This window comes from Equus przewalskii, chromosome 14 (genome assembly GCF_037783145.1).
Source record: "Equus przewalskii isolate Varuska chromosome 14, EquPr2, whole genome shotgun sequence".
Lineage (NCBI taxonomy): Eukaryota > Metazoa > Chordata > Mammalia > Perissodactyla > Equidae > Equus > Equus przewalskii.
The window spans coordinates 16,753,620-16,778,329 of NC_091844.1; the positions used below are offsets into that span (position 1 = coordinate 16,753,620).

A 24,710-nucleotide genomic window follows, 5' to 3' on the forward strand; every position below is an offset into this window, starting at 1 on the left:
TTCACATCTGTAGAATGAAGGACTAACAGAACTAATGGGGTTGTGAGTATTGCGAGTTAGTAGTAAACAGCTTAGAATGGCTCCTGCTACATTGCAAGTGCTATATGTGCATTTGCTGTTATTGTTACTGTTATTATAATCATAGTTTAAGTCATAAATGTGGAGAAACTTGCCAATGGAGAGTATAGAGAATAGTAAGATTGAGGATTAAGTACCCTGGACCCTGGGGAGTGTGAATCTCTGAGGGTTTAAACGGATGTTCAGGAAATGCTCTCTCTCCTGCTACCCTTCCCTTTTCTTTACTCCCAGTACTTGCCTAGCATCGAAGGATTGTTTTCCTTTTCATATTAGCCCATTTTGAAGAGAATATGCTTGCGAATGTCTAATTTCTTGTATGTATTTTCTGTAATCATTTAAATAATTCTCTGCATTTCCTCCCCTTCTCCACGCACACCCACCATGGTTTGGTCTGTGTTACTTTTCCAGCCTTCGAACATATTCTTTACAATGGACGACGTGGTCAAGATCGGAGACTTTGGGTTAGTGACTGCAATGGACCAGGACGAGGAAGAGCAGATGGTTCTGACCCCAATGCCAGCATACGCCAGACACACAGGACAAGTGGGGACCAAACTTTATATGAGCCCAGAGCAGGTGAGTTTTTTGTTTTCCTTCTGAATTAAAAATAGATTTTTGGTTAGCATGGCAGCAAGCTAGAAGTGCCCCATGAATCTCCATCCACATTCTACCTAAAATACCCAATAAAATAAAATCGGGAAGTTATGGAAACTGGTAGTGGTGTTCCACAGGCAACACAGCTAGGGTGCAGTTTCTACAAGCTGAATCGGGGATGGAGTAAGAAAAATTCTCACAACGCACAAAACATGCTCACTCTCTGGCAGAACCTGTCAGAACCTGACAGCCACCAGAAATTTAGAAAGAGACCTTTAATGCCGGCCTCCCAAACTTAACTCCAGTTGACCTTGTGTAAGCTACGTAGGAACTGTTTTCAGAGCCAGCTAGAGCCAGTGGTACTGTACTGAGCTGCTTGCTACAGTAATTCACAGGCAACTTCTACAATGTACCATGGCAGGAAATAGAGGTAGATAGGCTGGGATACATTGCCTTGTGGGATGCTTAGTCTCCAAAGGAAAAGCACCGTAAACAGGACAGAGACTGGAAGCGTGGTGGGAGCAGGGCATCCTGGGGGCTTCAGAGTAGCATGCCCAGCTACCTCCAGGCTAATGATACTCACAGCTTCTCTATGCCAAAATCAGTGGTTCTCAAACTTTTTGATCTCAGTACCTATTTACTTGTAAACATGATTTGGACTCCAAGAGTTTTTCATATGGGATTTTCTCTGTCCATATTTGCCATATTAGAAATTAAAATTGAGACATTTATAAAATTTTATTGATGCGATTAAAAATAATAATATTAGACCCATCACATCTTAAAGATATTTTTATGAAAAATATTTTCCAAGACAAAAAGAAATTAATGAGAAGATTGGCATTTGTTTACATTTCTGTAAATCTCTTTAATATCTGACTTAAAAGAGTTAGCTTCTCATATTTGCTTTTGCATTCAGTCCTTTGTAATATGTTATATTGGCTGAAGTAAATGAAGAAAATCTGACCTCACCCAGATGTGCACTTGGAAAGGGAGGAATATTGTAGTAGCCTTTTCAGGTAATGGTGGATATTCCTCTTATGGTGCATCGAAACTCAGTGATAGTTTCTTAAGAGTCGTTTGCCCTATGGAATCTGAAACCATATCATTAAACGTTTTGTACTCTGTTACGTTAACATCCTTGGCCCATTTTGCACTTTGAAGGGATCTTTTACCCATCCATTACCCAATGGATCTCATGATTTTGTAACATTGTGCATTAGTAATTTGGAAACTATTGGTTCCCTAAATTAGGCAACTTTTCCAAAAGTTGTTGCAATTCGTTACACCATATTTAAAAAAAATCTCTTTGATTAATATCACCAACAGTCTCTCCAGAAAAGACTTTAAGTATTAGGAAGCCGTCAGGTTCCCAGTGGTGAAGAGTTGAAAAAGAGTCTCTTAAGGAGCGAGCCCAGTGGTGCAGTGGTTAAGTTTGCAAGTTGCGCTTCGGCGGCCTGGCGTTCGCCGGTTCAGATCCCCGGGTGCAGACCTACGCACCGCTTGTCAAGCCATGCTGTGGTAGGCATCCCACATATAAAGTAGAGGAAGATGGGCATGGATGTTAGCTCAGGGCCAGTCTTCCTCAAAAAAGAAAAAAAAGTCTCAAGTGAAAAAAGCAGGTGCAGAAATGTGTGCATAGTGGGCAAGCTTTTGTGTTGGGGAGGGAAAGATAGATATTATTGGCTTATGTTTATATAAAGAAACTTTGGAAGGATGTGCAAATAAGCAGTCATGTGCTTATATAATGAAGCTCTTTCAAATAAATTTATCTCCAAATAGAACTTTGATAGCTTCCTATGAATTTCAATATTTTTCATTTTGTCATGATTTTCTTAGTTCTTTGTAAGCTTTTTTTACTTCATTATTCACCTGATAGTTGTTTAGGAGGGTTTTAAAAATTTCTAGCTAGCCAGAACAGAAGCAAAAACAAATAAAAAACCAAAATCAAAGCAAACTACTATAATCTTTTTTATTGTATTGTTCATAGACAGTTACAATTTCTGTGTTTCCAAATACACTGATGTTTCTTTGTGGTCTAGAAGTTTGAAATGAAAGTATATCAATTTATTCATCGATAAATGTTCAAGTGCCAGCTATACATAAGGCCTAGTATATTTTTCATCTGGCTTCCCCTTTTAACCGTTTTTTTTTTGAAAAAAAATTTAACCCAATCTGAAGTTTTTCCTTTCATAGGGAAATTTAAACACATTTATTTATTGTCGTAACTAATATTTGGCTTTAGCATCACGTTAAGTTTTGTTTTGTGTTTTGTGTTTCCACACCCTTTCCTTTGGTTGTAGTTTGCATTTATCTTCTGCAGTGATACAGAAGGTAGAGATATTATTTTTAATTCTATTTAGGAGTTAGGATCTGGAATTAGATACATCAAATACAAATCCTTACTCTCATCTTTTCTTTCTCAGTTCTTACCATCTTCCATTTCCTGCTCTTTGTTAACATCACGTGGGAGTTACAGACTTGGCTTATTATGACCACTATATTTAAAATTAGGAAGCTTTTACTAAGAACACAGTTTGGGTTTGAATGTAAAATTCAATTTCAATTTGGTATCCATATTCACAAGTCATTGATACATATAGTTAATTGGCTTTGATGTCCATTGCCAATATTTTTATGTTTCCCTTCTTAAAATTCACTTTCAATAGGCAGCACATTCACATGGTTCAAAAAGAAGCTTAAAGTTTCTCTCCCACCCATCCCTCACCTGCCCAGTCCCCACCAGCCACTTCCCTTCCGCCTACTGTCCCCATTCGTTATTTGCACATCCTTCCAAAGTTTCTTTATATAAATGTAAGCAAATAATATCTATCTTTCCCTCCACAACACAAAAGCTTGCATACTATGCACACATTTCTGCACCTGCTTTTTTCACTTGAGACTTTTTTTTCTTTTTTGAGGAAGATTGGCCCTGAGCTAACATCTGCTGCCAATCCTCCTCTTTTTGCTGAGGAAGACTGGCCCTGAGCTAACATCCGTGCCCATCTTCCTCTACTTTGTATGTGGGATGCCTACCATAGCATGGCTTGACAAGCGGTGCGTAGGTCTGCACCTGGGATCCAAACTGGCGAACGCCAGGCCGTCGAAGCGCAACTTGCAAACTTAACCACTGCACCACTGGGCTCGCTCCTTAAGAGACTCTTTTTCAACTCTTCACCACTGGGAACCTGACGGCTTCCTAATACTTAAAGTCTTTTCTGGAGAGACTGCTGGTGATATTAATCGAAGAGATTTTTTTTTAAATATGGTGTAATGAATTGTGACAACTTTTGGAAAAGTTGCCTAATTTAGGGAACCAATAGTTTCCAAATTACTAATGCACAGTGTTACAAAATCATGAGATCCATTGGGTAAAGGATGGGTAAAAGATCCCTTCAAAGTGCAAAATGGGCCAAGGATGTTAACGTAACGGAGTACAAAACGTTTAATGATATGGTTTCAGATTCCACAGGGCAAACGACTTAAGAAACTATCACTTACTGAGTTTTGATGCACCATCAAAGAGGAATATCCACAATTCCTCTGAAAAGGAGGTAGTCTTTGCCGCTTCACATACACTGCTGTGCTGACTATATTTTAGCTTGCAGCTGGGGGGCAGGGGGGGTGTGTGTTGGAGGCAAGGGTTGCCATCTAAGTGAGGAACAGATTGATGACAAGTGATATTTGCTATTGTTGAAGATCCTAGAAAGTCAAGGATAGCTGTAGAAATTTTGTCATGGCAGTGTACAGTAGTTAAAATAAGGTAATTAAAAATAGACAGTCGTAATTCTCTTCTTAATAATCCTCTTTAAATTCAGAAACTGTCACTTTATGAAACATCCTTTTAAAAAGTCTCTCAAAATACGTTGTATGGATTGTCTTCCCCAAGCCTCAGAAGTTGTTCTAAAACATTGCTTTAAAATAGTTTTTATCAAAGCTCTTAATTTTCTTATCCTTTTAGGAGAAAATGAGCAGAGACCACAGTTACTTTGTTCTTGGTTGTGATTGCACAGTGATGCAACGACCAATGTAAACTCTGAAAGGGTGTATCATATCCTGCCCCCTTGAGATTTTGTACTTAATTCCTTATTTTTTGGATATTTTGTAAAGATCACTTTTTATGTGTTCATGAGCCTGCATTTGTTTTTTTAAATGTATTAAATAATGCTTTTTTCACATTATATATTAACCTATCCTCTATGTAGGGAATGTGGAAAATATAGGAATGTATAAAGAAAAAATTGTCTAAAATTTACTAAAACTCTAAAACATTAACAGTGGTTATTTCTTTTTATGCGTATATTTACACATCTTATTTCTACATACCTTATTGTGGAAAACAAAATTGTGATTCTAATCCGTACAATTTTGGATACAGTATTAAAATGTAAGCATTTCTCACATTATTAAATGTTCTTAGAAAATATTTTCAACTGCATAGTATTCTCTCTGTTAAGCAATTTATTCAACGTTAGTTTTGGACGTTTTGGTTACTTGTAAATTTTGCTCTCAGGAACATCACTTAGATAACTATCCCTGCGTACAGAATCTCTGTCCACATGTCCATCTACCCTAGGGTGGATGAAAGTAAATAGGACCATTAAGTGGGAGTAAACATTTGTTGCCAAATTGCTTTTCATGAAGGTATGTTAGTTTATATTCTCCAAACAGTCTAGGAGGGTGTCCTTTTCACTGTACCCCTGTAAGCTGTTTTTGAACATGTTTTCCTCGAATGCTTCCTAAACCCCAGGGATAAGAGGTAAGGGGAGAGAGGACGGTGATGCAGCTGACACCGTCATTGAATCTCCCCATCTGATACTCTGTAAGCATGGAGGCAGACTAGCTCATGGGAGGAACAGGGAGACAGGTACCAAGTGTGGGTTAGAGAGGAGTTGCGCAGGGCTTCTGATCGCCCGCTACTACCTTCTGACTCCCCCAGTTAGGAAATGCTGGTGTGGAGCATTCCCAAAGTGACATGCTTCTTTAGCCTCTGCCAAATGTCAAATTATGTGCCTAAAGTAATTTTCACAAATAAAAGGGTTCTTCTGAGTCCCAGGAGGTCGCTTTTAATTTGAATGAGGCTTTGTTTAATAGAGTAGTTGGGTTGTAATTCATCTGTTCATTTTAACAAATCAGTGTTTATTGAGTGCCTTCTCTATACTTAGCCCAGTGCTGGATGGTAGGAATACAAAAGAAGCATTCCCTTCCCTCCAGGACTTTATAATCTAGTTGTGGAGAATAAGAAATATACACATGAAAAATACAACTAAGAATGCAAAGTAGTCCATAATTAAGTGCCACAATGAGGGCTAACCACAGTTGATTAGTGGTTTGGAGTAATGAAGATTTTCTCATAAAAATGGGTGAGACTAAGATGATTAGAAATGAGAGATTTACTTTAGATAGTGTTCTCTTTGAAAAACTTCACCTGGGGGTAGTGGAGCAGCTTTTACTGGCTCCCACAAAGTTTTTTAGCATTGCAAGGCTCCAGGTTTCTGCCGGCCTTTTCTTCTGATGCATATCTCAGAGCTATAGCTGGGCTTTCCTTCTGTAATGCTGAGTAGTTTAATTACTCTTGCTGTAGAGAGTTGGAGAAAAGAGGCTTGAGAGGTTATTAACTCTTTGCTAACATTTTTACATATGCAATTACATTTAAACCAAGAAGGGACTAAATTAACTCTGGGATGCCCTAATGCCATGTTACCAATTGTACTGTCTCTGTTAATTTTTTGCTAATATTTCTTCTTTATATGGGATTTCAGATTCATGGAAACAACTACTCTCACAAAGTGGACATCTTTTCTTTAGGCCTCATCCTATTTGAATTGCTATACCCATTTGGCACTCAGATGGAGAGAGTCAGGGTAAGTTCCCCCCTCCTCAAAAAAGGTGGAAAAAAGAAATAGTCTAAAATTTACGAAAAAGAGTTTTAAAAGAAGAGTAAATTATTCTTAATACCAGCAGACTAGTTAACTAGAAATGGAAGAGGTCATGTGAGCTATACAGGAAGGATTTGTGGACTATTTGTTTCCATTTAAAGCTCAATTTTCAAAAATTATTTAGTTGAGTTGTTTATTTCTTGTTGCTTAAATTCATCATAACTTAATATCTTGCACTCAATAAATTTGTAGCAAGTGCAAAGCTAAGGGAATTACAGGGTAATGCGGGTGGGGGTTAGAGAGGGAGTGACGGTAGTGGTTGGTCAGAGAAGAATTTTCCAGAATACAAGTGGCCACACACTTGTATACTTAAAAGCTGGCAAACTAAGCATAATTAGTTTTTTTTCTTCTCAAAATGAACCATGATCATGGCTTTTAAGGAAGATAGCACTGCAAGTCTTTTAAAAGTAGGCCTCTGTCACATTCTTCCCCATCCTTCATAAGTGGTCACCCTCAACTGTTGTATCTGTTGTCCTTGGTGCTTACCTCCTTATTTCCAAAGTTTATGCTCTTATCATCATTCTTAATTTATCAGTTTTAGACCTTACCTGTTGACTTCTGGCTATACTAAAAGATGACGTAGTTCTGACATAGAACCCAAGGACTCCTGTCTTCTAACTGAAAGGACCTACCAACCGTTCTGTACAATAAATGGGGAAAAAAAGAAAGAGGAAAATTAAAAAAAACAAAACGACTAAAGTTCAGAACACCAGAGATAAAAGCCGTAAAAGCTTCCAGAAAGGAAAATAAAATAGGTCCAACATATGTAAAGGATCAGGAATCATATGGCATCAAAATTTATGTAGTTATAAGTTTATCAAAGGACTCTATCAAGACAATGAAAATATAATCCAGGGAATGGGAAAAAATATTTGTAAATCATATATCCAATAGGGTTTTAGTATCCAGAATTTATAAAGAACTATTACAATTCAACAACAAAAAGACAACCTAATTAAAAAATGGGCAAAGGATTTGAATAGACATTTCCACAAAGATATACAAATGGCCAATAAGCACAATATCATTATTCATTAGGAAAATGCAAATCAAAACCACAATGAGATAGTACTTCACACACTCTAGGATGGCTGTAATTAAAAAAAAAACAGAAAATAACAAATGTTGGCAAAGATGTGGAGAAATTGGAACTCTCGTACATTGCTGGTGGGAATGTAAAATGGTGAAGCTGCTATGGAAAACAGTTTGACAGCTCCTCAGAAGTTAAGCGTAGAATTACCATATGACTTAGCAGTTCCACTCCTAGGTATATACTGAAGGGAGATGAAAAAATGGGTCCACACAAAAACTTGTATACAAATGTTTATAGTAGCGTTTTCATAATAGCCACAAAGTAGAAACAACCCAAATGTCAATCAGCTGATGAGTGGAAAACCAAAATGTGGTATATCCATACAATGGAATATTGTCATTAGTGCTGTAAAGTCAATTCCCATTCCTGGTGACCCTGTGTACAGCAGAACAGAACCCTGCCCGATCTTTGTGTGCCATCCTCTCACCTTCCAGCACTGTCTCAGACATTGCTCTGCTGCTATTCACAGGGTTTTCATGGCCAATTTTTTCAGAAGTGAGTGGCCAGGTCCTTCTTCCTAGTCTGTCTTTAGTCTGGAAGCTCCACTGAAACTTGTCCTTCCTGGGTGACCCTGCTGGTATTTGAAATACCAATGGCAGAGCTTTCAGCATCACAGCAACACACAGCCTCCCCAGTGTGACGACAGACAGATGGGTAGTGCGGTTCCATGACCAGGAACGAACCCTGGCCATGGTGGTGAGAGTGCCGAATCTTAATTACTAGATCACCAAGTGGAATATTTTTCATCCATAAAAAGGAATGAAATACTGATGCATGCTACAACGTGGATGAACCTTGAAAACATTACACAGAGTGAAGGAAACCAGACACAAAAGGTCACATATTCATATGATTCCATTTATATGAAATGTCCAGAATAGGCAAATCCATAGAAACAAGGTAGATTAGTAATTGCCAAGGGCTAGGGGGAGATAGGACAGGAGAGTGACTGCTTACTGGGTACGACATTTCTTTTTGGGTTATGAAAATATTCTGGAATTAGATAGTTGCAATGGTTGTACAACATTGTGAATAGAATAAAAACCACTGAAATATACACTGTAAAATGGTTAAAAAGGTGAATTTTATTTATGTGAATTTTATTTCAATGAAAATGTAGTTATGTAAAAATGTGGGTTAAATGAATAATAGGTATTTATGCAAATTCATGCGAATATTGTTCTATGCTAGACCAAATAATGTACTCTGACTTTCTTTTCTTTCTGATGCAATCATTTTTTTCAGAATTGCCATTTCTCAATTGCTTAGTTTTCTGTGAACCTTTATTGTAATTTTAAATAAATGTTCGAAATCTGTTACATATCATTTTCTCTGTGCAATATAGCTTTTGTACATTATATATATGTAAATATTTTGTATATGTATATGTGTGTGTATATATATATTTCCCCCCCTCTGGAATCCTTCTTCCCAAAGCCTTTGTCCTCCAGTCTGTACTGATTATCCGCCAGACCTTCTATAAATCGTCACCCAAGGATATACCTCCCCACTCTCCTGGGTTGGATCCCTTGTTTCCTAGGCTATGTAGTTTTCTTCTGTATTTTTCTAGAGCACATTTTCCAGTAAATTCCTGAGAAAGAATATATGAGAAAGAAATTTTTAGAGTCCTCAGGCGTCTGAAAAGGTGTTTTATTCAATCCTCACACAATTGACAAATTGCCCAGGTTCAGATCTAGGTGGAAATACTTGCCCTCAGAACCTTGAGAGCATTGCCTCATTGCCTCGTAGCTTCCACTGCTGCTATTGCAAAGCTGACACCATTCTGATACCTGATCTTTTTATATGGGATCTGTTTGACCTGCTTTTTTCTTTCTGGAAGCTTTTACAGCTTTATTTTTATCAGTGCTGTTAAAATTACTTGATTCCAGCCCCCTCACTGTACGTAACACCTGGCAGCTCCTTTCAGTTAGAAGAAGTGAATCCTTCAGTTCTAGCAAATTTCTTATATTATTTCTTTGATAAGTTCTTCCCTAATTTTTCTCTTTTCTTTTCCTGGAACCCCTGACTTAATCCTATAAATGCCTTGTTTTTTTCTCGTATTTTCCATCTTTCTGTCTTTTTTTTACCATTCTTTGCGGGAGTTCCTTAACTTGTTATTCCAGCTTTCCTAATTACTTCTTTATGTTGACAATCCAATTTTTATTGTCCATGATTGTTCCTTTTTTATAGCATTCCATTCTTTTTACATGGATTCAGGATCTTGACTTATCTCTGAGAATCTCAGTTATGTGTATGTATACGTTTTAAGTTTTCTTCTTTCTATGGTGTCTCTTTCCTCTGGATTCTTTTTTTTTTAACTTTCTATTTTGAACTTAGTATGAATCCACAGGAAGTTGCAAAGATAATACAGAGAGATTCAGTGTATCCTCCACCCAATTTCTCCTAATGGTTACATCCTACATAGTTGTAGTACAATATCAAAACCAGGAATTTGACACTGGTACCGTGTGTGTATAGTTCCGTGTTATCTGATCTCAGGTGCAGATTTGTGTAACTACCCCTGCAGTCTAGATACAGAGCTGTCCATTGCCACAGAGAACTCCCCTGCTGCTCCTTAGAGTCGCACTTACCGCCCTCCCCACCAACACCTCAACTCTGGGTTTTTGAAATGTTTGTTTTTCATATTTAAGAATTGGGCTCTAAATTGGCGACTAGAAGTAGACTTCACAGCAAGGGCTGCAATCCGGTTCTTACCTTGGGGCGTAGGGGAGAACCCCCCACCTGTCAGCATCTATAGGCCTTTTTTCTAGCACCAGTCATTTTCTGCAAAGAAGGCGGCTTCATTCTCCTCCCTGAGAAAGAGTAGTGGAGGGCTGGGGACGGAGATTATCTCACTATTAGCAGGCAGATCTTCACTTCATCCCACTGTTTCCATGCCCACGTCCCAGCACACTCTATTCCTCTCTATTGAGTGACTCTAAGTCTGGACTTCCTTGGTTCAGTTTCTCCAGGGAATGAACCTCATATGTTCATATGGGGATATATTACTCCGTCTGCAGACTTTCAGATAATTCTCCTTGTCATCCTTGAGCCTTACCCCCACACTCTCAGGTTCTGCACAGCTAGTCAGTTCCTTCTTCATAGACATTCTCCCCTGTGGGCACCCTGGTCTGCCTGCCTCTGTTCTGCTAAGGTAGTTGCTATGCTTCCATCTACTTTGTTTCTAACAAAAATGTGATCTTTTCTTCCACTGCACTCATTCTCATAGACATTATTTATATATTGTACATTCTTTTGCACTTGTTTCACTGGAACTCTTTACTGCAAATGTAGTCAAAAATCTGCCATGTTTAGCCAGAACTCTCTTCTGAAATCCTATTAGGGAATGTAAAACAGACTATTCAATGATTTGACCAAGGTCTTCTTTTTAATCAATTTTATTGAGGTATAATTTACAGACAATAAAATGTGCCCACTTTAAATGTACATTTTGATGAGTTTTAACAAATTTATACACCACATAACCACCACTACATTCAGAATATAGAACATTTCTATCACCCAGAAAGTTTCCCTGTGCTCCTTCCCAGTCCATCCCTTTCCTTCAGCCCCTGCCCTTATGTCAGGCAACTACTCATCTGCTTTCTGTCTTTTCTAAAATTTCATCTTAAATGGAATCATACCATGTATATGTTCTTTTGTGTCTGCCTTCTTTGACTCACCATAAAGTTTTTGAGATTCATTCATGTTACTCAGGATGTCAGTAGTTCATTCCTTTTCATTATTAATACTCCACTCTGTGTATATTTATATACCACAGTTCATGTATCCATTTATCTATTGAGAAACATTTAGGAATAAAGATGCTATAAACATTTGTGAGCAAGTCTCTTTGTAGACATATGTTTTCATTGGTCTTGGGTAATTACCCAGGTAGGATGGATAAGCTATGTGGTGAGTGGTTTAACTTTATAAGAAAGTATCATTTACATTCCTACCAGCAGTGTCTAAAAGTTCTATTTCCTCCACATCCTTGCCAACAGTTATGTTTTGGTCTTTACAATTTTAGCCATTCTAATAGGGGGATAATGGAATCCTATTATGATTTAAATTTGCATTTCTCTGATGACTAATGACCTTCATCGTCTTTTCAAGCCCTTTGCCAGATACATGCATTGTGGCTATTTTCTTCCAGTCTGTGACTTACCATTTCATTTTCTCAGTAGTGTCTTTCAGAGGGCAGCAAGTTCTAATTTTGAAGCTCAGTTTATCAATTTCTTCTTTTATGCTTATGTTTTTGTTGAAAAGACTTTCCATTTCCCCCGGTGAATTATGGTCAAGGTCTTTTGAAAATTCTAAGTTTTAAAATAAAAATGTTATGTGATTAATTCTGTGAGTCCACACTCAAGGCTAATTTATCTGCGCTTACTTTGGTATGACCTACCTATTAGCCAGTGACACCCTCCCCTCCAGGGCCTGCAGCATAGATTCTTCGAGTGAAGTTTCTGTTTTCCATTAGTGCAAAGTAACAAATGCCAACCCAGTCCTTATTTTTGTTTTTTAAGTACACTCCAGCTTATTTCTCAGGAAATATGAAGACATATTTGCTTTATTTCATTTTTCAAAACTTATTTTTGTTGTCATTATAAAAGGAATATCAGGCATTGTGCTAAATAAATTACCTCATTTAATTCTCAAAACAATCATGCAAAGTGGGCCCAGTTATCCCTGTTTTATAGATAAGGAAACTGGAACATAAAGAGAGTGATAATTTGTATGAAAATTTCCCAATGAACTTTCAATAGCTTAGTTTTATATTCCGTATTTAGCACAATTGACCCGGTTTTCTTCGCTCAAAAAGAAAGAAGAAAAAGAATATACCCTTTCATATCAAATACACAGAGCTTGGAGACTAAGAGAAAAGTTACCCACTTAAGGACACAAACGTATATTCATGAGTGATTGAATTGTTTTTGACACAAATCCAGTTCAGTTAAAATCCAGGTGTCAGTATCATATATTCAATTCAAACATAATTATACCTGAATTACTTTCTAGATTTTGACAATTTGATGGTGTTACATATGTGCTCAGGAAGCACTTTTGTGTAGATTATCAAATTAAGAAAAGCTGTTGATAAGTTTTCCATCTGTTTAATATCCAGCCTTTCTTCTTAGGCACTCTGTTAGAGCATCAAAAAATATTTTTATGTTTAAACAGATCCATATGTCAAAACAGATTTAAAGATAAGTAACACTTTTCTTCCATTTTAGATCTTAACCGATGTAAGAAATCTCAAATTTCCACCACTATTTACTCAGAAATATCCTCGTGAGGTTTGTATAATTCTCATCTTTTATTTTGTTCAGAATCATATTTAGAACCTAAAGGGTCCTTAGCAGTCGGTTCATTGGTTTCCCATTTTACAGATGAGGAAGCCAAAGGTCAAGAGAGGAAAGGAAGCTGATTCCAAGAGCACACAACTTGTTAAAAGCAAAGACTGGCCTCAGCCCGGGGCCCTGTGCTCCACGCTGCACGATCCTATGTTAAAACTGCAGCAACCTTGCCTTCAGTACAGCTGAACTCCCAGTGCACTCTCACAGGATTAGAGTTGCTGTTAGGACTGTGCCATTAATCTCTTCATCTTAGTGAACTGGGGAGAGATCTTAAAAAATCGGCTTCTTTAAAGAAAAAAAAAGGCACTCATTTCCTTTGTTTATGTGTGTTGGGGTTCAACCACTCAAAGGGACACAGTAATGGTTCAGAAGAGTGGGAAGGGAAAATTAAGCTGGTCTTGATGATGAAAACTTTTAAGTGTCTTTTTGCAGCTCTTATTTATTTAGTAATATGTTTGGTGCACAAATTATCATTTTAAAATTTATACATTGATAAATCTTCAATTTTCTTAAGTTGAAGTCAGTTAGACTGTGGGCTAATTATCAAACTGGAAAAAGTCTAAATTTATCTTTCAATATTGTCAGTATAATGACGGATTACATTAAACATGAACTTTATAATAATATCGAGATACAGTAATGTAAAATGAAATATGTTTCACTGAAGATTATTTTGTTATTACGTGTTTTGTAAAGTTGATGAGTAAATTCCCAGGGTGGCTCTTAAGAATACATTAAAAGGGGTTCAAAAAAAAAAATCAAGAAAAGGTGTTAGGTACTGATCTCTGGCATGCTTATTTTTTAATTGAAATTTTTATTCAGATAATTGTAGATTCATATGCAGTTGCAAGATGAATTAATTTTTAAAGTCAGATTATGTCTGTGCTTCAAGGATGTGATTTATTTTATTATATGTTAGAAAACAACCAATTACCCCAAAATGGTCCATATGTATTTGGGGGAGGGATTGCAGACTATGAGCCACAGGCCAAATCCAGCCTGCTCCCTAATTTTGTAATAGCATCTTACTGGGACACAGCCATGCCTGTTTGTCGACAGACTGTCTGTGGGTGCTTTTGTACTTGAGTGGCACAGTTGAGAAGTCACCTCGGAAACTGACTCGCAAACAATATATTTACAGAAAAATTTTGTTGACTCCTGATTTAGGGGACTGTTTAGTGGTCTAAACCTGACCCTTTTATCACAAAACAATTTTTATATTTCAGCACGTGATGGTTCAAGACATGCTGTCTCCATCCCCCATGGAACGGCCTGAAGCTACAAACATCATTGAAAATGCTGTGTTTGAGGACTTGGAGTTTCCAGGGAAAACAGTGCTCAGACAGAGGTCTCGCTCCGTGAGCTCATCAGGAACAAAACCTTCCAGACAGCCCAGCAACTCCCAGAGCCCTTTGCCGAGCAGTTAGCCTTAAGTTGTTCCGAACTCCGAACACGTGACACAGAATAGCCTCCTCTTACATGTGGCTTTCCAAAATCGTGGACTTGAGAATGTTGTTCTTTGCTCAATTTTGTTTTGGACTACTTTTTCTAAGTGAAATTTAAACTGGACTTTGGGGCGTCACCTAATTTGAGCCAACTCTTGATTTTTGCGCTACTCGAGGAGAAGGCTATCACTCGATCGCGTGTGGTCCTTTTTCTTCGTTGGTTTCTTGAAACTGGCTGGCCACGCTTTATAGCCCTCACCTTTTGCCTAGGGACGTGGAAGCAATCCCTAAAATACAGAGAGAATTAAAAGGAAAATATTTTTATACTACAGAAGAATGAAAATCCCTATATGTGGTAACTATATTGTTCTAGAAATATGCTTTCTAGAGATACGGTGGTGGTTATGAAACTGATTTCCAAAAAAGCTGACTCCGTTTTTGTCCCTGGTGGGTAAATTAGGAATCTGCACTATTTTGGAGGACAAGTGGCACAATTGTATAATGGTTTATGTCCCGAGCTAGTTTTATAGTGACCTTTGTAGCGTTAAATAGCTTTATTCCTTAGATGGTTCTAGGGAGAATTTTAGGAGCTTTTTGTACTTTTACCTCCAATAAAGGGAGAATGAAGCTTTTTATGTAAATTGGTCGAAAGTTTTGGTTTGGGGAAGAAAAAAGCCGCAGTAAGAAATGAATCATATATTACAACTAACTTCTTCAATTATGGACTTTTTAGACCTAATAAATTCTCAAGTGTCTCATATGTAATCCTGTAGGTTGGTACTTTTCCAAAACTGATTATAAATAATAGTTTAATCATCTAACTTGCTAACATGTTTTTATTTTTCACTGTAAATATGTTTATTTTTTATTTATAAAAATTCTGAACTCAATCCATTTGGGTTGGTGGTGTACAGAACACACTTAAGTGTGTTAACTATTGTGACTTCTTTCAAGTCTAAATGATTTAATAAAAGTTTAAAAATTATTTATGGTCGACTCTTATTTGGGGAAATTAGCCCTAAAATGGTAGTTTTTCAAATTTATAAAATAGTGTGATAGATCTAGGAAGGTCATACTCTACCCTCAAGAAAACTTACTCCTATCCAATTCCAAACAGATATCTTCTCTGTTATTTCCCAAAGACCTAACAGGACGAAGTCCTTTTCAAAATTCAGTGGAGACATAATCAAGAGACATTTGTGCAGGGCCTACTCTGTGCCAGGGACCGGGAACATAAAGAGGACCCTGCCCTAAAGGGAGACCTGGCAGACAAGAGGGCCGGGGTGATGCTGGTTGTGTTGGTATCACAGTGTGTCTGGCCTGTGCCGTATGGAGGCCCATGATGTGCTGGACTGACATGGCACAAACCAGCTAGACATAACCTTTAATGGTCAAATGCATGATCACTTTCATTTTACGGACAAATAACGTCTGCCCTGCAAAGTTATGAGCAATTCGTAAGCTGGAAAAACATATCACCGATGTTCATACGCTCTATCCACACTCTCACTTCACAGTGCGGCTTGAATCTTGCCTTTCTTCTCAGGTTCTGCTCTTCTGGCCAGCCCATCTCCTCTCTTCATCTCTTGCTTGGCCAGCTTCAGTCGCAACCTCCTTACTCCTTTCCTCTTCACCCAGTCAGGGATCCTGTTGATTTCTTCCCCGCACACCCAACTCAATCTCAGCTGCATTTGACCCTCGCAACCACCCTGGGAGCTAGCCATGGCAGGCTTTATTACTGCCATTCTACCTCTGGTGAAACTCAGGCCCAGAGAGGTGCTGTGGTCTGTCCAAGACCACAAAGCTAGCAAGAGCAGAATCGGGACCAAATCCCAGGTGTTCTGATTCCTGGTCAGGGTTTGTCTACTCCCTTGGACCAAGCTGTCTACAGATTTGCAAATTTCTTACATGATATAATCAGGCCCTCTTTCGTTTTAATTCTGCCTGTGCCTTTGCTGGTTACCAGTAGGAAAGCAGGCATAGGAAGTTTAGGGGCTGGGCCAGCAGGACCTAGCGTGTCCTCAAAGGAGGTCAGAATGGAGTCTCCTGCCTTCTCACCCAGAGCCTTTCTCCTGACTCCAAACCCTACCTCCCCCCGCAAGCTGCTTTTCTGGCATCCCTCTGAGCCCCCTCTCTCCACACTGGCCTCTCCTTTTAGCACTTTATACTTGACAACGCTTAATCATTGTCAGGCCACAGATGAGCCAGTAACTGGTGCAAGTCAGCCTCCTTAATACTGAGGTCCCAGTGGGTAGGGGCGCATCTTCTTGTAATCCCAGCAACATCTAGCATAAAGCCTGGTACTTTAATCACATATCTGTGGAGTTGAATTTGGAGAACATAACATGTAAACCCGACATAGCCGCAGCCCTTAGGAAGTGAATAGCTAAAGGAGGAGGGAAAGAAATGTACCAGTTGCTACAATAAATATTTAGCAAAAGTGAAGGTGAAAAAATGGTTGAACAATTTTGACTCTACAAACATATAAGAGTCTCAAATCCTGCAAGGTTTCTAAACGAAGAAGACCTTATGCTTTAACTTAAAGGTGAGGAGATGGGCCAGCCTGGTGGCGCAGCAGTTAAGTTCGCATGTTCCACTTCTCAGCAACCCGAGGTTGGCCAGTTTGGATCCCGGGTGCAGACATGGCACAACTTGGCAAAAGCCATGCTATGGCAGGCATCCCGTGTATAAAGTAAAGGAGGATGGGCATAGATGTTAGCTCAGGGCTGGTCTTCCTCAGCAAAAAGAGGAGGATTGGCAGCAGAGGTTAGCTCAGGGCTGATCTTCCTCAAAAAAAAAAAAAGGAGAAATGGGCAGGGACACTTAGCATCCACGTGGCTTTGCCTGATGCTGTCCCCTTTAGTCTAACTCCCTCTCCCTCATCTTTGACTGGAGTGCATTACATCCCCCACCTCCAGCCAGGCCCACGTGGGAAGGCTTCCGATGGGAGAGCCAAACACCCCTACTGACACTGTGCCAGGAGAAAGCACACATGCATCTTCCAGTTTCTGCCTTTCAGGAAGGCAACAGTCCTGAAGGGAGTGCTGGTCCAGAGGTTAGGAAGACTGAGAAATTCTGAAAATGAGCTACCTACTCTGCTTTTTCCTAGTAGATATTTATGAAGAGCAGACATTTATGACGTTCAAGGTGGTTTTCTTTTTCCGTATTCTCACTGATACTTTTCTCCATGCATTTACAACAAAAGCAATGATTTTTTCCGAGAAAGTGGAGACAAGAACAAGCTTCCAAACCAACCACTGGCCGTCGAGCGACTCCGTCTTACTCCTGGAGGACTCGAGGGCTGAGCAGGAACTCTGGATGGTTTCTGGGCCCCCTCCGGGGACATTTGCTCTTTCCATCACTAGGTTTGCCAGGCACTGCTTGAGGCGACTCCCTCCAGATTCTACCCCTGCAACCACGGTTGCTGCCACCAGGGGGCTCGTTTTCCCCTTTTCACAAACGGTTGAGGACTGAGATTAAAAAACGTTCCTCTGCCTGTAAAGGTATTCCCCTCCTCCAAACATACAGCACACCCTGAGAACAACGCAACAAGCGTGTGCACGGGTGACTGACGTAAACAGACAGATATGGTAAAATTCAACCGTACCAACACCCATAATGCTTTTGCCGTGAGCTGCTTTTAAATTCCTCAAGAGGACGATGACTTGAAACAATAAACACAGGGGCAATCTGTGCGCGGCCACTCCCGGCGGTCTTCGCATCCCTAACCCCTCGCGCGGCGCCCCCGCTGTGTAGCAGCGGAGTAGCTTCCTTCGATTCTTCTGCACCATCCCGAGCACGGAGAAAAGATTGGGGAAGGCAGCGGGAACAGCCCGCGGGAAGGCTGGCCGGGAAGGGGAGGAATGAGAAAGAGCGATCTCAGTAGTGGAAGCAGAGAGAAATAGAGCAATTTGAGAATTATTTTTGAGGCAGAAAGGCCAGGACAGTGGAGTTAACTGAATGTAGGTGAAGGAGAAGAAGATGGCTCCTGGAATTCTGATGCAGGAACTTGGATAGAATCCAGAAGAAGGAGGGTGTGGTTTGGAGACAGATGTTCTTTTTTGAAAATGATGAGTTGCCCAGGACTCTGTGGTAAAAAGTTGGGACTGTATTCCGGAGAAAATGGGAAGCCATTGAAAGTTTCTGAGCTGAGGGAGGACAAGCTGAGATTTGAGGATCACCGGGGCAAGTTGAGAAAGAGGGTGCACTGGAGGGAGGCGGGGCTAGAGACAGGGAACCAGGCAGGAGGCCTTTATCCCGCAAGAGTCAGAACCGAAGCTAGGTCAGTGGGAACAGAGCAACATCCCTTTTCCAGCAACTAGAGGCATGCTGGCCTCCAACAGCCCAGAGGAGGCTCCTCTGTGACTGCTCTGTAATGCGTTTTGAAGGATTTCTTCCGGGGATGCTGCAGTACGTGGCTCCCTACCTGCTGTCTTCTGAGATGATGTGAGCTTTTTTTTTTTTGAAGACCATATAAAGATGCTATGTGTTTTAAGAATGCGCTACCATCAGGTACAAGGATGACACATACATGCAGTATATGTACTTCCCATAACAAAGGTTTAAGAGCCTCTGATCAGGGGCCGGCCTGGTGGTGCAGTGGCTAAGTTCAGGTTAAGTCCACCGGTTCTGCTTCTCACTGGCCTGGGGTTCGCCAATTCGGATCCCAGGTGCTGACATGGCGCCGCTTGGCAAAAGCCATGCTGGGGTAGGCGTCCCACGTTATAAAGTAGAGGAAGATGTACATGGTTGTTAGCTCAGGGCCAGTCTTCCTCAGCAAAAAGAGGAGGATTGGCAGTAATTAGCTCAGGGCTAATTAGCTCAGGCCTCAAAAAAAAAAAAAAACAAGCCGCTAGTCACAGGGAGCTATTTAATTATAATCAAATAAGATTTTAAAAATCTGTTCCATACACACATTAGCCATACTTGGGAGCCAGAGCACATTTCTGTCATTGCAGAAAGTTCTGTTGGACAGTGCCATGTGAGATCTGGCAGGAGGGGGAATTCCCTGTTTCACAAACCAGGGTACAACAGCAGTTCAAACAAAAGGTCTCACATATTTATTGCTGAACCAACCTACTAGTTCAGAAGCATAGAAACAAAGAGAAAAATCAATTCTTGAATAAAACACATCCAACTGTCCAGATAGTGACGTCTTCAGAGTAATATGGTAAGATGTAAGTGACCTTGATACAGCATAAGTATGTGTGCCATCTCATCTGCGATTCCTTATAGACCCAGCTTGGTTCTTCTCCTATGTCTCTGCTTGGAGTTGTACCTGATTTTATTACCAGTTTTCATTCAAATCCATTGAGGAATGAGATGATTCTGTTTTTGTTTCTTAGCCAGGAATGGCTTGATCCTAAGTCTTGTGAGAAGACACGGAGAGAAACGGAAGCAACTGCACACACCACACTCGCGGAGAAAGAGTGACATGAGCTTTTAGGCAGCCCCCAGAGAACATGGGCAGAAATGATTACAGCAACATTGGGATCAACTCCTCTCTTGCTAGCAGCAAGAATGTGGGCAGGAAAAGGAGAGGGGACAATGCAGGGTTTGCTGGCACAGAGCTCAGGTGCCTCTGGGAGGAGCTTGGGAGCATTTTCACTACCCAGAAAGGTCACAGACCTGCCCAGAGGCAGTGAGAGGGTTTGATACTGAGAAGTAATGAAGAGACAAGGGTATTCTCTCTCCCAAAGGCTCTTTTGAAGAAATCCTCAGGGTAATGGCTGACTAAATGAAGATACATTCATACCATGGATATTATGCAAATGAGTCAGCAGCGTAAGTGGAATTCTTAAATGTCTGTTAAGCAGATAAGTGACAAATCTGCAAGTTGCCGAGGTGTGTGAACTGTACAATTGCAACAAAACGAAACAGCTTCTATATCTGTTTAAATGAAATATTTTCATGGTCATAAAGTTTAGAACTATCCACACCAAAGGCCACACAGGTTGCCTTAGGAGAGAGAGCTGGGGAGGGGGCTGAGGGAGGAGATTATTGGCTCCAACATGCATCTCAGTATTGTTTGACTGCTTCCAACAGATGCACTACTTTCGGGATTGATAATATTAAATTAATAAAACAAGAAAAGAAAACCAATAAACAGCATTTACAATATTTTAATTGATCTCATCTTTGCATCCTGCTCTATAGTTTCGAAGGATTTAACAGGGTCTCCTTTAATTCTGCTAGGACCTTGGCAACTCAGATATTTTCATTGCTGTTTTACATGTGAGAAATAATGCAATTGTTAAAATAACTACAGTAACATAACAGGAAGCTTGTAATAATCCATTTGTCATTCCACCACCCTCTTAGCATAACAATTCCACTTCCTGAATTCCCTTCAGTCCAGAGGGCATTTTCGAGGAGTGACAGGTGACAAGAATGAGCTGGGCTTTGGAATCACAGCTGGCAGCACTACTGTTTACTTCTTTACAATTCCCCGCCTCCACCCCCCAGCTCTCTGTTGCCCCAACTGCAAATGACACGTTGTGAAGATAAAAGCGATAGGATATATAACGTTTAGCATAGAATCTGGTCAGTAGTAAGCACTCAGTAAGTAGAGGCTTAAAATGAAATCAGTTTCCTCAACTCTGAAATGGGCATAATCGGCCAAGAGTTATTGCAAGGATTAAGTGACATAAGTATGGGTTAAAGAGTTATACAAATATGTGCCTATACGCAAATCTATGATTATACGATGGAGGGAAAAGTATGGAAACAACCCCTGGCTGTTGCTGTTACTGTTACTGTTACTCAAGGAGTGGGAAGGAAGGAAACAGAAAGCGAAGGGAAGATAAACAATAGCCTAATAAAATATATACCTTATAAAACTTTATAATGTTTCTGCGAAAATGTAGACATTGAATATACATATGACAAGGACTAGTGGCTGGCATTTGATTATGTGAGGATAACGTGTTATGCAAATATGAAAGTATGGTTATTATTAAAGCAATCGAGAAATGTCCATTGTTATACTGAGGGATTTGGGGCTGCCGTGTGGGATGGGGTGAGGCGGTGGTGCTGAGAATTCCTTCTTTCTTCCAGGACTTTGACCCCAAGCTGGCGGTCAACAGGGTAGCCGGGGAGTCTTCCGTCGTTTGACTCCGCAGGGAGCCGGCACTCAGCGTGGCCAGAGGGTTTGGAGATCAAAGATATGTGGACGCGCTATCGATTCTCTGGGCTGGAGCCGGAGTCTGGCTCCGGCGCAGCCGGGAGCGGCGCCAGAAATTGTCCATGCAAAGACCGGGCCCGGGGAGGAAGAGCTCAGACTGGTCGCGTGGGGGCGACAAGACACCGAGCAGAGGCTGGGGCTCCGCGTAGAGGCTGGGGCTCCGAGTTCTCCGCAAGGGCCATGGGATTTGGGAAGACCGGTTGTACCAAATCAGTCCCGTGGCCTGTTTCTTTGTGGGGCAGATGCGGGAGGGCGGGCTGGGCAGCGAGTACCATCCGCAATGGGGGTGAGATGCGAGGCTGATGCTACGCGGGAGGAAGGGGAGGCGGGCGGGAGGAGCCGGTCCACCGCCGGGCCTTAATTACCACCCACCGCCCGCCCTCGCCCTCCAGTTGAATGAACCGCCCGGGGCTCAGGGCTGCTGGGCGGCAGGAGGGTGGGCTCCTTCGTGGGTTTCAAAGGCAAACATTTCTGGAACGCGTGCTGCATACCAAGTCCTATACTAGGCGCTGTATATTCATGAAATCGTATCTAATCCTCACAACCTTGGGAGATATTATAGCGCCATTTTATAAAGGAGGAAACTGAGGCTTACTAAGTCTAAGGATTTACCCCCAATAAGTATAATCTGGCAAATCAGGTGAATTGTAAATATTTTTAAATAAATGAATGAAAAGGATTCAACCTCGCTACTCATCAGGGAAATACGAATGAAAGCTACAGTGGGATCCCGTTTATCCATTCTTCGATAGCAAAAATTTTAAAGATTTACCTGTGTGGGTGAAAGTGTGATGAAAAAAACTCTCTTCCCCACAGTTAGGAATGCAAACTGGGATGCACTTCAAAGAATTTTTTGGTCAGTATCTGTCTAAATTTATAAGCCAATTCCTCTTGACGCAGCAATTCCACTTTTGGAGTCTGCTCTACAGAAATAATCACACAGGTATATTAACTTTAGTAGGAAAAACAAATAGAGGGTTTTTTTTTAAAGTGATTTACCTGCGGTTACCTGGCTAGTGAACCAGGCTGGGGGGCCGATCTGGCTCTGATTCCAATAATCACTGCCCTCGGGCATCTTCACGAAGAGGGAGAGGGAAGGGTTCCAGTGGAAGTGCTGTTCACCTGCAGCAGAATATCCCGGGGTGATTGCTAAAATGCACATTTCTTTTGGGGCTTCTTCCAAGATTTAAAGAATCAAAAGCTTTAGGGGTGGTTGTTCTAGAACCTACATTTTTAAAAAGCTCCTTGGGTGATTCTAAAGCACTACTTCTCAATCTTGACAGCAGATTAGAATACTGGGGCCTTTAAAGAATGCCAGTATCCAGGCCACACTCCAGCCCTATAAATCACAACCTCCGGGTGTGGCGCCCAGGCATCAGGATTTTTTAAAGCTCCCAGGTGATTCTCATGTGCAGCCAAGGCCGAGAACCACAGGCCTTGCCACTCATACTGTGGCTGCTGGACCAGGAGCATCCACAGAAATGCAGAATCTCAGGTTCTACTCTAGACCTGCTGGATCAGAATCCACATTTCAACAAGAGCTCCAAGTGATTCATAGGCACATTAATGTTTGAGATAGATTGTGGGTGAGGTTTCAGATTTACTTCAACACTCCTCCTGTACCTTAGCCCCAGCCTGACTGCTTAGAGCTGGCACCAACAAGATAAAAAGCAGCTGAGCCATGCTTAATTCCACTAATATCTTCTGAGCAACTCTTAAGAAATGGGCTGTTCTAGAAGGAGCTATGACTCTTCCTCCAGATCCCTGAAATCTAAACAAACATAGGTTGAGGAAGGACTGGCCCGGAAAAGGTACAAGTGCAGACAATCAGAACTCTAGGTTGAGTAAAAGCTTAAGGTAAATCAACAATGTGAAGCATTTAGTAAAACTTCAGATTCAAGTAGGTTGCATTCATTGGTCTCCATCACCTCCCACTGGACCTCGAAACTGGTCTCCCCACCTGCTATCTTGAACCAACTCATGGTAACATGACAGAGAATGTTTTACAGCACAAATCTGGCAATGCTTCTTATTCCCTGCTTATTGTCCTCTGACAGGTCCTGGTCATGATCAGATTCAAAGTCAAATTCATGAGCTTGGCGTACAAGACCCTCCACCAACTGACCCAGCTAAGCCTCAACTCTGGATAACCACCGTGTGCCCACTCTCTGTTCAGGAATAATGACTGAACCACTGGCCTTTCCTCAAGCTTCCGTGCTCCTCAGCTTCTCCCTTTGTCAACTCCTCTCTACTCCCTCCACCCACACGACCCTCACCTGGAAACTCCCCCTCGAAGGTTAAATCTCAGGATTTCAGTCTCTTTGACTTTCCTCCTGATCAGCCTTCATCCCAATGAAGGGCAGAACAAGATGTCAGTAGTAGGAGGCATGTTACCTGGCTTTAGATTTGAGGACCTGTCCCGCTTTTAAGAGCCAAAACCCACCCACCCAAGCTTGGACAAGTTAGGATACAAGTTTAGATGTGTGTAAACCAAAGCCAAATCAACAGTGCCATAAACCAATGGTTCTCAACTTTGGCTGGGGAGATTTTTAAACATCCAGCGCTCAAGGTACACCCCAGACCAATTGCATCAGAAATTGAGGACAAGGGGGCAGTCATCAGTATTTTTTTAAAGCTCGCCGTGTGCAGCCAAGGTTAAGAACCATTGGTGGTTTATTTCTCTCCCATGGGACACTCCAGAACTGATATGATGCTGTGTACCACTCAGGAATCCAGCCCCCTTGTCTCTAGTTGTACTACCTACAAGGTCCAATTTGGCTCATAGCTTGTCCAAGCTGCAGGATGCAGGAGGGGAGGATGCATACATCCCTTCTGGTTACGGCCCATTGGCTGGATGTCAGATGGCCACGTTTCATACAGGGGAAGCTGGGAAAAGTCTTTTTTCCTAGGTGGCCATGGCTCAGCTAAAAATCTTGGACATTCTGTTAACATAGAAGAGAAAATGGCTGTTGGGAGAAATCTAGCAGAACTCAAGCCAAGAAGAAATTTCTAAAGAAGGGA

The 24,710-nt window shown here is 40.9% G+C and overlaps 1 protein-coding gene across 3 annotated transcripts in view; it reads left to right on the plus strand.

Moving 5' to 3' along the window:
* The window catches only part of EIF2AK3 (eukaryotic translation initiation factor 2 alpha kinase 3), a 69,070-nt gene extending 53,579 nt beyond the window's left edge, over positions 1-15,491 (plus strand). For 2 of the 3 annotated variants that reach the window (XM_070573664.1, XM_070573662.1), the window contains exons 14-17: positions 487-654; positions 6,435-6,536; positions 12,939-13,001; positions 14,288-15,491. In XM_070573664.1, the coding sequence (XP_070429765.1) occupies positions 487-654; positions 6,435-6,536; positions 12,939-13,001; positions 14,288-14,488 (534 nt within the window). In that variant the 3' untranslated portion in view covers positions 14,489-15,491. The remainder of the gene's footprint in view (positions 1-486; positions 655-6,434; positions 6,537-12,938; positions 13,002-14,287) is intronic. The other variant, XM_070573663.1, reaches the window with a different exon arrangement.
* The last annotated feature ends 9,219 nt before the right edge of the window (positions 15,492-24,710 follow it).